This window comes from Rutidosis leptorrhynchoides, chromosome 1 (assembly GCF_046630445.1).
Source record: "Rutidosis leptorrhynchoides isolate AG116_Rl617_1_P2 chromosome 1, CSIRO_AGI_Rlap_v1, whole genome shotgun sequence".
Classification (NCBI taxonomy): Eukaryota; Viridiplantae; Streptophyta; class Magnoliopsida; order Asterales; family Asteraceae; genus Rutidosis; species Rutidosis leptorrhynchoides.
The window spans coordinates 257862719-257879335 of NC_092333.1; the positions used below are offsets into that span (position 1 = coordinate 257862719).

Below are 16617 nucleotides of genomic sequence, written 5' to 3' on the forward strand. Positions count from 1 at the left end.
TATTAGGAGTAACTTAAACACATAAAATGCAATTCATGGCATGCATCGATAATGTCAAAAAGAAATGACACGAATTATGCCAAAAATTATATAACTTTTATGGTTGCAAAATATATATATAAGTTTTGAAAAACCAAAACGAATCTTCGAATAGAACCCAATACATGTTGAAACGTAATAAAACGTAATCACAAATTTTTCATTTGACAAATAATATTGAAATATAATTTAATTTATTCACAATATAATTAGTCACATAAAAATGACATGGCAAGAATACCGATTAACGATAGTTAAATAACTTAACAGAAAAAGATAACGGAAAAAGTAGGGTGGTGACAGCGGGTGTGTATTGACTATCGGCATTTAAATGACGCCACGAGGAAGGATCATTTCCCTCTCCCGTATATCGACCAAATGATTGAGCGTTTAAGTGGAAAAGAATTTTATTGTTTTCTTGACGGGTTTTCAGGATACTTCCAAATCCCCATTGACCCCATAGACCAAGAAAAAACGACCTTTACATGCCCATATGGTACTTTTGAATATCGCCGAATGCCCTTCGGGTTGTGTAATGCCCCGGGGACGTTCCAAAGGTGTATGCTTGCGATTTTCTCGGATATGGTAGAGGATTCCATGGAGGTTTTCATGGACGATTTTTCAGTTTTTGGAGACTCTTTAGACCATTGTCTCCAAAACCTTGATAAAATGTTAACACGTTGCGAAAAAGCTAATTTGGTGCTTAATTGGGAAAAATGTCATTTTATGGTAAATGAAGGGGTGGTTTGGGGACACAAAATTTCTAAAGCGGGAATCGAGGTTGATAAAGCTAAGGTTACCGCGATAAAAGACTTACCCATACTCTCGGATGTCAAAGCAATCCGAAGTTTTCTTAGGCACGCGGGATTTTACCGCCGATTCATAAAGGATTTTTCTAAAATTGCCCGACCCATGACCAAATTGCTAGAAAAGGACCAACCTTTCTTGTTTAATGATGATTGTATCGAGGCATTTAATTTACTTAAGGAAAAGCTCATTAAACCTCTGATTCTTATATCTCCCGATTAGGATAAAGATTTTGAATTGATGTGTGCCGCGAGCGATTATGCGCTCGGGGCTGTCCTTGGTCAAAGAGTTGACCAACATTTTCGATCAATTTATTATGCGAGTAAGACATTGACTGAGGCATAATTGAACTACACTACCACCGAGAAAGAACTTCTCGCGGTAGTGTTTGCTTTTGGCAAATTTCGTTTTTACCTTGTACTTTCCAAAACGGTCGTATACACGGACCACTCCGCGTTATGATACCTTTTTCAAAAACAAGATTCGAAACATAGGTTAATTAGGTGGGTTCTTCTCTTGCAAGAATTTGATATAGACATAAGGGATAAAAGGGGGCCGAGAATGTGGCGGCCGATCATTTGTTTAGGTTAGACAACCCCGGGTAACAACCATTAGATGAGTCCAAAATTCGGGACACTTTCCCGGATGAACATTTAATGGGGATTGAGTTAATTGATGAGGTTCCATGGTTTGCCGATTTTGCAAACTATTTAGCTTCAAATGTTTTGATAAAAGGTCTTTTGTATCAACAAAAGAAGAAATTTTTCAATGACCTAAGGTATTACTTTTGGGACGACCCGGATTTGTTTCGCATAGGGGCGGATCAAGTGATCCGGCGGTGTGTATGGGCAAGAAGCCTGGGATATTTTGAAAAGTTGTCATAGTGGGCCCACGGGTGGCCATTTTAGACCGAATCACACCGCAAAAAAGGTGTTCGATTCGAGTTTCTATTGGCCCACTATATTTAAGGATGCTCATGATTTGGTAAAACATTGTGATTCGTGTCAAAAGTCCGGTTTCATTTCAAAAAGAGACGAAATGCCTCAAACTGGGATTCAAATATGCGAGTGTTCGATGTATAGGGCCTAGATTTCATGGGGCCATTTCCAAACTCTAATAAATGCCTTTACATTTTAGTAGCGGTCGATTATGTCTCGAAATGGGTCGAGGCTAAAGCATTGCCAACGAATGATGCAAGAGTCGTTGTGAAGTTCTTAAAAAGCTTGTTTGCTAGGTTTGGTGTTCCGAAAGCATGATCTCGGATCGAGGAACGCATTTCACAAACCATCTTATGGAGAAAGTCATGGAAAAATGAAATGTCCCGTTCATATTGATTATAAACGTTCCATATTAATTGATTTCGTTGCGAGGTTTTGACCTCTATATGAGAACTTTTTCAAAGACTGCATTCATTTTTAAAACAACCATAACCTTTATTTTATCAATAAAGGTTTTAAAAACATTACGTAGATTATCAAATAATGATAATCTAAAATATACTGTTTACACACGACCATTACATAATGGTTTACAATAGAAATATATTACATCGACAAATGTTTCTTAAATGCAATTTTTACACAATATCATACAAACATGGACTCCAGATCTTGTCCTTATTTTAGTATGCAACAGCAGAAGCTCTTAGTATTCACCTGAGAATAAACATGCTTTAAACGTCAACAAAAATGTTGGTGAGTTATAGGTTTAACCTATATATATCAAATCGTAACAATAGACCACAAGATTTCATATTTCAATACACATCCCATACATAGAGATAAAAATCATTCATATGGTGAACACCTGGTAACCGACATTAACAAGATGCATATATAAGAATATCCCCATCATTCCGGGACACCCTTCGGATATGATATAAATTTCAAAGTACTAAAGCATCCGGTACTTTGGATGGGGTTTGTTAGGCCCAATAGATCTATCTTTAGGATTCGCGTCAATTAGGGTGTCTGTTCCCTAATTCTTAGATTACCAGACTTAATAAAAAGGGGCATATTCGATTTCGATAATTCAACCATAGAATGTAGTTTCACGTACTTGTGTCTATTTTGTAAATCATTTATAAAACCTGCATGTATTCTCATCCCAAAAATATTAGATTTTAAAAGTGGGACTATAAATCAGTTTCACAGATATTTCCTTCCTCGAAAATAAGACTTGGCCACGGATCGATTCACGAACCTATACAAATAAGTACATATATATCAAAGTATGATCAAAGTATAATTACAACCTTTTTTATTATGTTTTAAAGATTTGAGTGTATTAAGTCACCTGTCCTCGTTAGTAACCTACAACTAGTTGTCCACAGTTAGATGTACATAAATAAATCGATATATATTATCTTGAATTAATCCACGACCCAGTGTATACACGTCTCAGGCTAGATCACAACTCAAAGTATATATATTTTTGGAATCAACCTCAACCCTGTATAGCTAACTCCAACATTACTGCATATAGAGTGTCTATGGTTGTTCCAAATAATATATATACATGGGTCGATATGATATGTCAAAACATTTGCATACGTGTCTATGGTATCCCAAGATTATATAATATATTAGAATACATGTATAATACAATATAAGTTAGTTAGGATATGATTTGTATAGATTTGTTAAACATTTCCCGTAGCTAAAAAGATCAAAAATATCCAATCTTGTTTTACCCATAACTTCTTCATTTTAAATCCGTTTTGAGTGAATCAAATTGCTATGGTTTCATATTAAACTCTAATTTAAGAATCCAAACAGAAAAAGTATAAGTTTATAGTCAGAAATTTAAGTTACATGTCAATTACTAAAGAGGTAGTCATTTCCGTCGAAAGAACGACATCTTGATGACCATTTTGAAAAACATACTTTCACTTTGAGTTTAACCAAGATTTTTGGATATAGTTTCATGTTCATATGAAAAATCATTTTCCCAGAAGAACAACTTTTAAATCAAAGTTTATCATAGTTTTTAATTATCCAAACCAAAACAGCCCCCGGTTTCACTACGACGGCGTATATCCGATTTTATGGTGTTCATCGTGTTTCCAGGATTTTAAATCATTAAGTTAGCATATCATATAGATATAGAACACGTGTTTAGTTGATTTTAAAATTCAAGTTAGAAGGATTAACGTTTGTTTGCGAACAAGTTTAGAATTAACTAAACTATGTTCTAGTGATTACAAGTTTAAACCTTCGAATAAGATAGCTTTATATGTATGAATCGAATGATGTTATGAACATCATTACTACCTCAAGTTTTCTGGATAAAACTACTGGAAATGAGAAAAATGGATCTAGCTTCAAAGGATCCTTGGATGGCTTGAAAATTCTTGAAGCAGAATCATGACACGAAAACAGTTCAAGTAAGATTTTCACTTGAAATAAGATTGTTATAGTTGTAGAAATTGAATCAAAGTTTGAATATGAATATTACCTTGAATTATAAAGATAACCTACTATAAATAACAAAGGTTCCTTGATCTTAGATGATTACTTGGAATGGATTAGAAAGCTTGGAAGTAGACTTGCAAACTTGGAAGTATTCTTGATTTTTATGAAACTATACTTATGGAATTTATGAAGAACACTTAGAACTTGAAGATGAAACTTGAGAGAGATCAATTAGATGAAGAAAATTGAAGAATTAAAGTGTTTGTAGGTCTTTTTGGTCGTTGGTATATGGATTAGATATAAAGGATATGTAATTTTGTTTTCATGTAAATAAGTCATGAATGATTACTAATATTTTTGTAATTTTATGAGATATTTCATGCTAGTTGCCAAATGATGGTTCTCACATGTGTTAGGTGAATCACATGGGCTGCTAAGAGCTGATCATTGGAGTGTATATACCAATAGTACATACATCTAAAAGCTGTGTATTGTACGAGTACGAATACGGGTGCATACGAGTAGAATTGTTGATGAAACTGAACGAGGATGTAATTGTAAGCATTTTTGTTAAGTAGAAGTACTTTGATTTATGTCATGAAGTCTTTCAAAAGTGTAAGAATACATATCAAAACACAACATGTATATACATTTTAATGGATTCGTTAAGTCTTCGTTAGTCGTTACATGTAAGTGTTGTTTTGAAACCTTTAAGTTAACGATCTCAGTTAATGTTGTTAACCCAATGTTTATTATATCAAATGAGATGTTAAATTATTATATTATCATGATATTATGATGTATGAATATCTCTTAATATGATACATACATTAAAATATCGTTACAACGATAATCGTTACATATAAGTCTCGTTTCGTAATTCTTGAGTTAGTAGTCTTGTTTTTACATATGTAGTTCATTGTTAACACACTTAATGATATATTTAAATATCATTTTATCATGTTAAATATAGTGTATCAATATCTTAATATGATACATATGTATTTAGTAAACGTTATCATAACGATAATCGTTATATATATCATTTCGAGTTTCTTAACTTAGTAATCTCATTTCTTATGTATATCACACATTGTTAATATACTTAGTGAGATACTTACTCATCATAATCTCATCTCAACCATATATATATGTCTATATATACCACAACATGTAGTTTTCACAATTTTGTAACGTTCGTGAATCGCCGGTCAACTTGGGTGATCAATTGTCTATATGAAACTTATTTCATTTAATCAAGTCTTAACAAGTTTGATTGCTTAACACGTTGGAAACATTTAGTCATGTAAATATCAATCTCAATTAATATATATAAACATGGAAAAGTTTGGGTCACTACAGTACCTACCCGTTAAATAAATTTCGTCCCCAAATTTTATGCTGTTGAAGGTGTTGACGAATCTTCTGGAAATAGATGCGGGAATTTCTTCTTCATCTGATCTTCATGCTCCCAGGTGAACTCGGGTCCTCTACGAGCATTCCATTGAACCTTAACAATCGGTATCTTGTTTTGCTTAAGTCTCTTAACCTCACGATCCATTATTTCGACGGGTTCTTCAATGAATTGAAGCTTTTGATTGATTTGGATTTCGTCCAACGGAATAGTGAGATCTTCTTTAGCAAAACATTTCTTTAAATTCAAGATGTGGAAAGTGTTATGTACAGCCGCGAGTTGTTGAGGTAGCTCCAGTTGGTAAGCTACTAGTCCGACACGATCTATAATCTTGAATGGTCCAATGTACCCTGGATTTAGTTTCCCCCGTTTACCAAATCGAACAACGCCTTTCCAAGGTGAAACCTTAAGCATGACCATTTCTCCAATTTCAAACTCTATATCTTTTCTTTTACTGTCCGCGTAGCTCTTTTGGATGATTTTCTCGGTAGTTTCTTGTATTATCTCCGGACCCGTAATCCGTCTATCCCCCACTTCATTCCAACAAATCAGAGACCTGCACTTTCTACCATAAAGTGTCTCAAATGGCGCCATCTCAATACTAGAATGATAACTGTTGTTATAGGAAAATTATGCTAACGCTAAGTGTCGATCCCAACTATTTTCGAAATCAATAACACATGCTCGTAGCATGTCTTCAAGCTTTTGTATCGTCCTTTCGCTCTGCCCATCAGTTTGTGGATGATAGGTAGTACTCATGTCTAGACGATTCCCCAATGCTTGTTACAACGTCTGCCAGAACCTTGAAACAAATCTACCATCCCTATCAGAGATAATAGAGACGGGTATTCCATGTCTGGAGACAACCTCCTTCAAATACAATCGCGCCAACTTCTCCATTTTGTCATCTTCTCTCATTGGCAGGAAGTGTGCTGACTTGGTGAGACGATCAACTATTACCCAAATAGTATCATAACCACTTGCAGTCCTTGGCAATTTAGTAATGAAATCCATGGTAATGTTTTCCCATTTCCATTCTGGGATTTCAGGTTGTTGTAGTAGACCTGATGGTTTCTGATGTTTAGCTTTGACCTTAGAACACGTCAAACATTCTCTACATATTTAGTAATATTGGCTTTCATACCCGGCCACCAAAAGTGTTTCTTGAGATCTTTATACATCTTCCCCGCTCCGGGATGTATTGAATATCTGGTTTTATGTGCTTCTTTAAGTACCATTTCTCTCACATCTCCAAACCTTGGTACCCAAGTTCTATCAGCCCTATATCGGGTTCCGTCTTCCCAAATATTAAGATGTTTCTCTGATCCTTTGGGTGTCTCATTCTTCAACTTTCCTTCTTTTACAACTCCCTGTTGCACCTCCTTTATTTGAGTAGTAAGGTTAGTACGAATAATTATATTCTTAGCTTTTACCCGTATAGGTTCTCTGTCCTTTCTACTCAAAGCGTCGGCTACCACATTCGCCTTCTTCGGGTGGTATCGAATCTCAAAATCATAATCATTCAACAGTTCAATCCACCTGCGTTGTCTCGTATTCAGTTGCTTCTGATTAAATATATGTTGGAGACTTTTGTGGTCAGTATATATAATACTTTTGACCCCATATAAATAATGCCTCCAAGTCTTTAATGCAAAAACAACAGCACCCAATTCCAAATCATGAGTTGTATAATTTTGCTCGTGAATCTTCAATTGTCTAGACGCATAAGCAATCACCTTTGTTCGTTGCATTAATACACAACCGAGACCTTGCTTTGATGCGTCACAATAAATCACAAAATCATAATTTCCTTCGGGCAATGACAATATAGGTGCCGTAGTTAGCTTTTTCTTCAATAACTGAAACGCCTTCTCTTGTTCATCCTTCCATTCAAATTTCTTCCCATTATGCGTTAATGTAGTCAAGGGTTTTGCTATTTTGTAGAAATCTTGGATGAATCTTCTGTAGTAACCAGCCAATCCTAAAAATTGACGTATATGCTTCAGAGTTTTTGGGGTTTCCCACTTTTCAACGGTTTCGATCTTTGCTGGGTCTACCTGGATACCTTCTTTGTTCACTATGTGACCGAGGAATTGAACTTCTTCCAACCAAAATGCACACTTTGAAAACTTAGCGTACAGTTTTTCTTTCCTCAATACTTCTAGCACTTTTCTCAAATGTTCTTCGTTCTCTTGATCATTATTTGAGTAAATAAGTATGTCATCGATGAAAACAATGACAAACTTGTCAAGATATGGCCCACACACTCGGTTCATAAGGTCCATGAACACAGCTGGTGCGTTAGTCAATCCAAACGGCATAACAATAAACTCGTAATGACCATAACGCGTCCTAAAAGCAGTTTTTGGAATATCATCCTCCTTTACTCGCATTTGATGATATCCAGAACGTAAATCGATTTTCGAATAAACCGACGAGCCTTGTAGTTGATCAAATAAGTCGTCGATTCTCGGTAGTGGGTAACGGTTCTTGATGGTAAGTTTATTCAACTCTCTGTAGTCAATACACAACCTAAATGTACCATCCTTCTTCTTGACAAACAAAACAGGAGCTCCCCATGGTGATGTGCTTGGTTGAATGAAACCACGTTCTAATAGTTCTTGCAGTTGGCTTTACAGTTCTTTCATCTCGCTGGGTGCGAGTCTATAAGGAGCACGAGCTATTGGTGCAGCTCCTGGTACAAGATCTATTTGAAATTCAACAGATCGATGTGGAGGTAGTCCCGGTAATTCTTTCGAAAATACATCGGGAAATTCTTTTGCGACGGGAACATCATTGATACTCTTTTCTTCAGTTTGTACTTTCTCGCCGTGTGCTAGAACAGCATAGCAACCTTTTCTTATTAGTTTTTGTGCCTTCAAATTACTAATAAGATGTAGCTTCGTGTTGCCCTTTTCTCCGTACACCATTAAGGGTTCTCCTTCTTCTCGTACAATGCGAATTGCATTTTTGTAACATACGATCTCTGCTTTCATCTCCATCAGCCAGTCCATGCCAACTATTACATCGAAACTCCATAACTCTACTGGTATCAAATCAATCTTAAATATTTCGCTACCCAGTTTAATTTCTCGATTCCGGCATATATAATCTGCTGAAATTAATTTACCGTTTGCTAATTCGAGTAAAAATTTACTATCCAACGGCGTCAATGGACAACTTAATTTAGCACAAAAATCTCTACTCATATAGCTTCTATCCGCACCCGAATCAAATAAAACGTAAGCAGATTTATTGTCAATAAGAAACGTACCCGTAACAAGCTCCGGGTCTTCCTGTGCCTCTGCCGCATTAATATTGAAAACTCTTCCGCGGCCTTGTCAATTCGTGTTCTCCTGGTTCGGGCAATTTCTAATAATGTGGCCCGGTTTTCCACATTTATAACAAACTACATTGGCATAACTTGCTCCGACACTACTTGCTCTGCCATTACTCGTTCCGACACCATTTGTTCCTTTCGTTCTGTTAACCCCTGGTCCGTAGACCTCACACTTCACCGCGCTATGACCATTTCTTTTACACTTGTTGCAAAATTTGGTGCAGAACCCCGAGTGATACTTTTCACACCTTTGGCATAGCTGCTTCTGATTGTTGTTATTGTTACGGTTGTTATTGTTGTTGGGATGATTGTTGTAGTTGTTGTTGTTGTTGTTGTGCCGTTTGTTGTAGTTGCGATTGATGTTACGATTGTTGGGATAGTTGTTGTTGTTTTGGTGACTCTTATCACCGTTTTCCTCCCACTTTCTTTTGACTAGCTTCACGTTAGCCTCTTCGGCTGCCTGTTCTTTAATTCTTCCTCCAATCTGGTTCACTAGTTTATGAGCCATTCTACATGCCTTTTGTATGGAGGCAGGCTCGTGTGAACTTATATCTTCTTGGATTCTCTCCGGTAACCCTTTCACAAACGCGTCGATCTTCTCTTCCTCATCTTCGAACGCTCTTGGACACAATAGGCACAATTCTGTGAATCGTCTTTCGTACGAAGTAATATCGAATCCCTGTGTTCGTAACCCTCTAAGTTCTGACTTGAGCTTATTGACTCCGGTTCTGGGACGGTACTTCTCGTTCATCAAGTGCTTGAATGCTGACCACGGTAGCGCGTAAGCAGCATCTTGTCCCACTTCCTCTAGATAGGTATTCCACCATGTTAACGCAGTACCTGTGAAGGTATGCGTAGTGTACTTACTTATGAAAAACACCGATTCAACTTTCTCGGTCCACCGTTTCAATCCGATTGGTCCTTCGATCCCATCAAATTCTGAAGGTTTACAGGCAGTGAATTCCTTGTAGGAGCATCCTACACAATTTCTTGCGCCGTTAGCTGTATTGCTAGATTCAGAGTTATTGTTGGTATGTAACGCGGCCTGTACTGTGGCTATATTTGAAGCAAGAAAGGCATGAAATTCCTCTTCGCTCATATTCAAGGTGTGTCGAGTAGTCGGTGCTATTTCCTTCAAAATAGTCAAATGAAACAAGTTAATCATACAGAATATTAAGAGTAGTCAATAGTATCTCGTAGCATAATATGAACTCATTTATAAAAGCTTTTTCTTCATATTAGCGTTTTATAAGTTTAAATTCGGGTACTACCTACCCGTTAAGTTCATACTTAGTAGCTAATATACAATTCAACTACTACAATTTCATATGAAAAACTGATTATAATAATATATCACATACAAATATTCTTCAAACTTACAACTTCGCTATATTACATATAACATGAAATATAGTACACTATGATACAGGATAGTTTTGAAGATAAATCTAGTTAATACGCAAGTTGTTCAGCAAAGGAAATAAAGACAAGTAATTCATAAGTCCAGAAACAAGTCATGCATTCTGGTTTTACTAAGACGACTTCCCATCCTTGGTCTTGTGGAAAATAACCGTTATGACCATTGGCTAGGCAGCATGTTGTAATGTCGTCAAAAGGACGAGGGTTTCGTAATGTCCAACAGCCCCGTAATAATCTAAAAACCTTGTTTCTCACCCCAACTACTGAATCCGTCACTTGTGGGAAAGTTTTATTTAAAAGCTGCAATCCGATGTTCTTTTTGACACTTTGGTAAGAAGCGAACATCACTAACCCGTAAGCATAACATGCTTCTTTATGTTGCATGTTAGAAGCTCTTTCTAATTCACGAAATCCTATGTTGGGATATGTTGAGTCAAAATAGCTTCTTAACCCGTAGCGTAAAATTGCATTTGGGTTCCCCGCATTTAACGCCTTAAAGAAAACACGGCGTAACTTAAAGTCTCCCCAATGTGATATACCCCACCTATCAAAGGAAAGCCTTTTATAAACAAAGGCATTTCTGGAAAGTCTTTCAAATGTTTGACAAGTTAATTTCGCCATAACTAAATGTGCCGATGAATTCTGACCGACTCTAGACAAGATTTCCTCAATCATATCCTCTGGTAGGTCTTCTAAAATATTCGGTTGTCTACCCTTAATGTCCATTTTGTTTTTATACTGTAAAATAGACAAGGATTAGATTCGTAATAACAAACAATACATGCAATTTTTACATAGAACATAAAAGTACAAGCACACTACAATACATTTATTACACAACATGCTCACACCCCTCTAATTTGAATCACTGGTTTCTTTTTCTTCGGACTTGGTTCTTTTTCCTAATCTTCTAGGGATAAATGATGTTCCTCTAATACGAGTCATCGTTTTCCACATTGGTTTAGAAAAACCTGGTGGTTTAGAGGTTCCCGGGTTATTGTCATGATATTGAAAATACGGGTGTTGACGGTACATATAAAGTTCATCGGGGTCGGAATCAGATTTCTCTATTTTGATGCCTTTTCCCTTATTATTTTCTTTTGCCTCATTAAATTGGGTCGGGGTAATTTCTATAACATCATCGGAATACTCATTAGGATCCAATTCATCGGAAAATTGGTAATTTTCCCAATATTTTGCTTCCTTAGCGGAAACACCATTGACCATTATTAACTTTGGTCCATTGGTTGAGGATTTTCTTTTATTTGATCGGTTTCCTGTGGTTCCTACTATTCCCCCTCCGGAACCTCTTCTTCTTCTTCCAGTTTCTCTTCTTTTGGTTCCTCTTCTTCCGGTTCCTCTTCTTTCGGTTCTTCGGGAACTTGTGAATCTTGCCAATATATATTCGACTCTTCGTTATTATTAGGTGAGTCAATGGGATTTGTGCTAGAGGTAGACATCTATCACACAATATCAAACAAGTTAAGAGATTAATATATCACATAATATTTACATGTTAATAATATATAGTTTCCAACAAAAATGTTAAGCAATCATTTTTTTAAAGAAAACACGGTCGAAGTCCAGACTCACTAATGCATCCTAACAAACTCGATAAGACACACTAATGCAAATTTTCTGTTTCTCTAAGACCAACGCTCTGATACCAACTTAAATGTCCCGTTCATATTGACTATAAACGTTCCATATTAATTGATTTCGTTACGAGGATTTGACCTCTATATGAGACGTTTTTCAAAGACTGCATTCATTTTTAAAACAACCATAACCTTTATTTTATCAATAAAGGTTTTAAAAACATTACGTAGATTATCAAATAATGATAATCTAAAATATACTGTTTACACACGACCATTACATAATGGTTTACAATAGAAATATATTACATCGACATATGTTTCTTGAATGCAGTTTTTACACAATATCATACAAACATGGACTCCAAATCTTGACCTTATTTTAGTATGCAACAGCGGAAGCTCTTAGTATTCACCTGAGAATAAACATGCTTTAAACATCAACAAAAATGTTGGTGAGTTATAGGTTTAACCTATATATATCAAATCATAACAATAGACTACAAGATTTCATATTTCAATACACATCCCATACATAGAGATAAAAATTATTCATATGGTGAACACCTGGTAACCGACATTAACAAGATGCATATATAAGAATATCCCCATCATTCCGGGACACCCTTCGGATATGATATAAATTTTGAAGTACTAAAGCATCTGGTACTTTGGATGGGGTTTGTTAGGCCCAATATATCTATCTTTAGGATTCGCGTCAATTAGGTTGTCTGTTCCCTAATTCTTAGATTACCAGACTTAATAAAAAGGGGCATATTCGATTTCAATAATTCAACCATAGAATGTAGTTTCACGTACTTGTGTCTATTTTGTAAATCATTTATAAAACCTGCATGTATTCTCATCCCAAAAATATTAGATTTTAAAAGTGGGACTATAACTCACTTTCACAGATATTTCCTTCCTCGGAAATAAGACTTGGCCACGGATCGATTCACGAACCTATACAAATATGTAAATATATATCAAAGTATGATCAAAGTATAATTACAACCATTTTTATTATGTTTTAAAGATTTGAGTGTATTAAGTCAGATGTCCTCGTTAGTAACCTACAACTAGTTGTCCACAGTTAGATGTACATAAATAAATCGATATATATATTATCTTGAATCAATCCATGACCCAGTGTATACACGTCTCAGGCTAGATCACAACTCAAAGTATATATATTTTTGGAATCAATCTCAACCCTGTATAGCTAACTCCAACATTACTGCATATAGAGTGTATATGGTTGTTCCAAACAATATATATACATGGGTCGATATGATATGTCAAAACATTTGCATACGTGTCTATGGTATCCCAAGATTACATAATATATTAGAATACATGTATAATACAATATAAGTTAGTTAGGATATGATTTGTATAGATTTGTTAAACATTTCCCGTAGCTAAAAAGATCAAAAATATCCAATCTTGTTTTACCCATAACTTCTTCATTTTAAATCCGTTTTGAGTGAATCAAATTGCTATGGTTTCATATTGAACTCTAATTTAAGAATCAAAATAGAAAAAGTATAGGTTTATAGTCAGAAATTTAAGTTACATGTCAATTACTAAAGAGGTAGTCATTTCCGTCGAAAGAACGACATCTTGATGACCATTTTGAAAAACATAATTTCACTTTGAGTTTAACCAAGATTTTTGGATATAGTTTCATGTTCATATGAAAAATCATTTTTCCAGAAGAACAACTTTTAAATCAAAGTTAATCATAGTTTTTAATTATCCAAACCAAAACAGCCCCCAGTTTCTCTACGACGGCGTATATCCGATTTTATGGTGTTCATCATGTTTCCAGAATTTTAAATCATTAAGTTAGCATATCATATAGATATAGAACATGTGTTTAGTTTACTTTAAAAGTCAAGTTAGAAGGATTAACTTTTGTTTGCGAACAAGTTTAAAATTAACTAAACTATGTTCTAGTGATTACAAGTTTAAACCTTCGAATAAGATAGCTTTATATGTATGAATTGAATGATGTTATGAACATTATTACTACCTCAAGTTTTCTGGATAAAACTACTGGAAATGAGAAAAATGGATCTAGCTTCAAAGGATCCTTGGATGGCTTGAAAATTCTTGAAGCAGAATCATGACATGAAAACAGTTCAAGTAAGATTTTCACTCGAAATAAGATTGTTATAGTTGTAGAAATTGAATCAAAGTTTGAATATGAATATTATCTTGAATTAGAAAGATAACCTTCTGTAAATAACAAAGGTTCCTTGATCTTAGATGATTACTTGGAATGGATTAGAAAGCTTGGAAGTAGACTTGCAAACTTGGAAGTATTCTTGATTTTTATGAAACTATACTTATGGAATTTATGAAGAACACTTAGAACTTGAAGATGGAACTTGAGAGAGATCAATTAGATGAACAAAATTGAAGAACAAAAGTGTTTGTAGGTGTTTTTGCTCGTTGGTATATGGATTAGATATAAAGGATATGTAATTTTGTTTTCATGTAAATAAGTCATGAATGATTACTAATATTTTTGTAATTTTATGAGATATTTCATGCTAGTTGCCAAATGATGGTTCTCACATGTGTTAGGTGAATCACATGGGCTGCTAAGAGCTGATCATTGGAGTGTATATACCAATAGTACATACATCTAAAAGCTGTGTATTGTACGAGTACGAATACGGGTGCATACGAGTAGAATTGTTGATGAAACTGAACGAGGATGTAATTGTAAGCATTTTTGTTAAGTAGAAGTACTTTGATTTATGTCATGAAGTCTTTCAAAAGTGTAAGAATACATATCAAAACACAACATGTATATACATTTTAATGGATTCGTTAAGTCTTCGTTAGTCGTTACATGTAAGTGTTGTTTTGAAACCTTTAAGTTAACGATCTCAGTTAATGTTGTTAACCCAATGTTTATTATATCAAATGAGATGTTAAATTATTATATTATCATGATATTATGATGTATGAATATCTCTTAATATGATACATACATTAAAATATCGTTACAACGATAATCGTTACATATAAGTCTCGTTTCGTAATTCTTGAGTTAGTAGTCTTGTTTTTACATATGTAGTTCATTGTTAACACACTTAATGATATATTTAAATATCATTTTATCATGTTAAATATAGTGTATCAATATCTTAATATGATACATATGTATTTAGTAAACGTTATCATAACGATAATCGTTATATATATCATTTCGAGTTTCTTAACTTAGTAATCTCATTTCTTATGTATATCACACATTGTTAATATACTTAGTGAGATACTTACTCATCATAATCTCATCTCAACCATATATATATGTCTATATATACCACAACATGTAGTTTTCACAATTTTGTAACGTTCGTGAATCGCCGGTCAACTTGGGTGATCAATTGTCTATATGAAACTTATTTCATTTAATCAAGTCTTAACAAGTTTGATTTCTTAACACGTTGGAAACATTTAGTCATGTAAATATCAATCTCAATTAATATATATAAACATGGAAAAGTTTGGGTCACTACAAAAAATATGGTGTAGTGCATAGGTTCTCGGCTCCTTACCACCCCCAAACGAGTGGTCAAGTCGTGAACACTAATCATGCCTTGAGAAGGATATTAGAGAAGATGGTTCAAAATAACTGAAGGTATGGTCCACTAAGCTAGAAGATGCATTATGGGCATTTGGGACCGCCTATAAGACACCCATAAGAACGACACCGTTTAGACTAGTGTATGATAAAGCTTGTCACCTCCCGGTGGAGGTTGAACATAGAGCGTTTTGGGCACTAAAGGAGGTTAACCTAGATTTGACCAAGTCAAAAGAAAAACGGGTCATGAAACTTCATGAGTTAGAGGAATTAAGGTTAGATGCATACGAGAATTCGTTATCATATAAGGAGAAAACAAAGAAGTGGCATGATGCCCGATTGAAAGGCCCTAAGGAATTTCACCCGAACAACAAGGTGCTTATTATTAACTCAAGGTTCAAGTTCTCACAGGGGAAAATTAAGTCTAGGTGGTCGGGTCCATATGTGGTCAAGAGAGCATACCCTACGGGTTATGTGGAATTATTTGGGAATGGAAACACTTTCAAGGTAAACGGTCATAGGCTCAAGAGTTACAATGATGAAGTCAATGCTTTTGAGCTTGATGACATCAAGCTTTACTCCAAGTAACATCTTTGTGGCAAAATGGGTCAAGTGATAGACCCGTGATCAAAAATAATCACACTTGTATTATATGTTCATTTTTAGCTTGCATCTCATTTAGAATTGTATGATATTTCTTTTTGGTAGTTGCAATTGCATTTAACTGCATTTCATGCATATGGGAAAACTACAAAATGTCAAAAATAGCTTGTGAATGAGTCGAATTGAACTTGAATTGTGAAAAATTGCTTCCAGGTTGAAGAGCGACGCTTTTCTATGAAAAGCGACGCTTTTAGCTCTGTAAGAGCGGCGCTCCTGTAACAAGAGCGGCACTTTTGGTGGTAATTTTTGATCAATTTTGATCAGTAGCCAGAAGCGGCGCTTCTGAATTTGAAAAGCGGCGCTTTTGATCCCAGGAACGCCGC

At 35.1% G+C, this 16617-nt stretch overlaps 1 protein-coding gene across 1 annotated transcript; it reads left to right on the forward strand.

Annotated features, from left to right (window-relative positions):
• The first annotated feature begins 1502 nt into the window (after nt 1–1502).
• Nucleotides 1503–16219, forward strand: LOC139897266 (uncharacterized). The gene is made up of 4 exons (XM_071879963.1): nt 1503–1624; nt 1731–1830; nt 1929–2096; nt 15689–16219. The coding sequence occupies exons 1-4, from the start codon at nt 1503–1505 to the stop codon at nt 16217–16219; spliced, it is 921 nt and encodes a 306-aa protein (XP_071736064.1).
• Nucleotides 16220–16617: the final 398 nt, after the last annotated feature.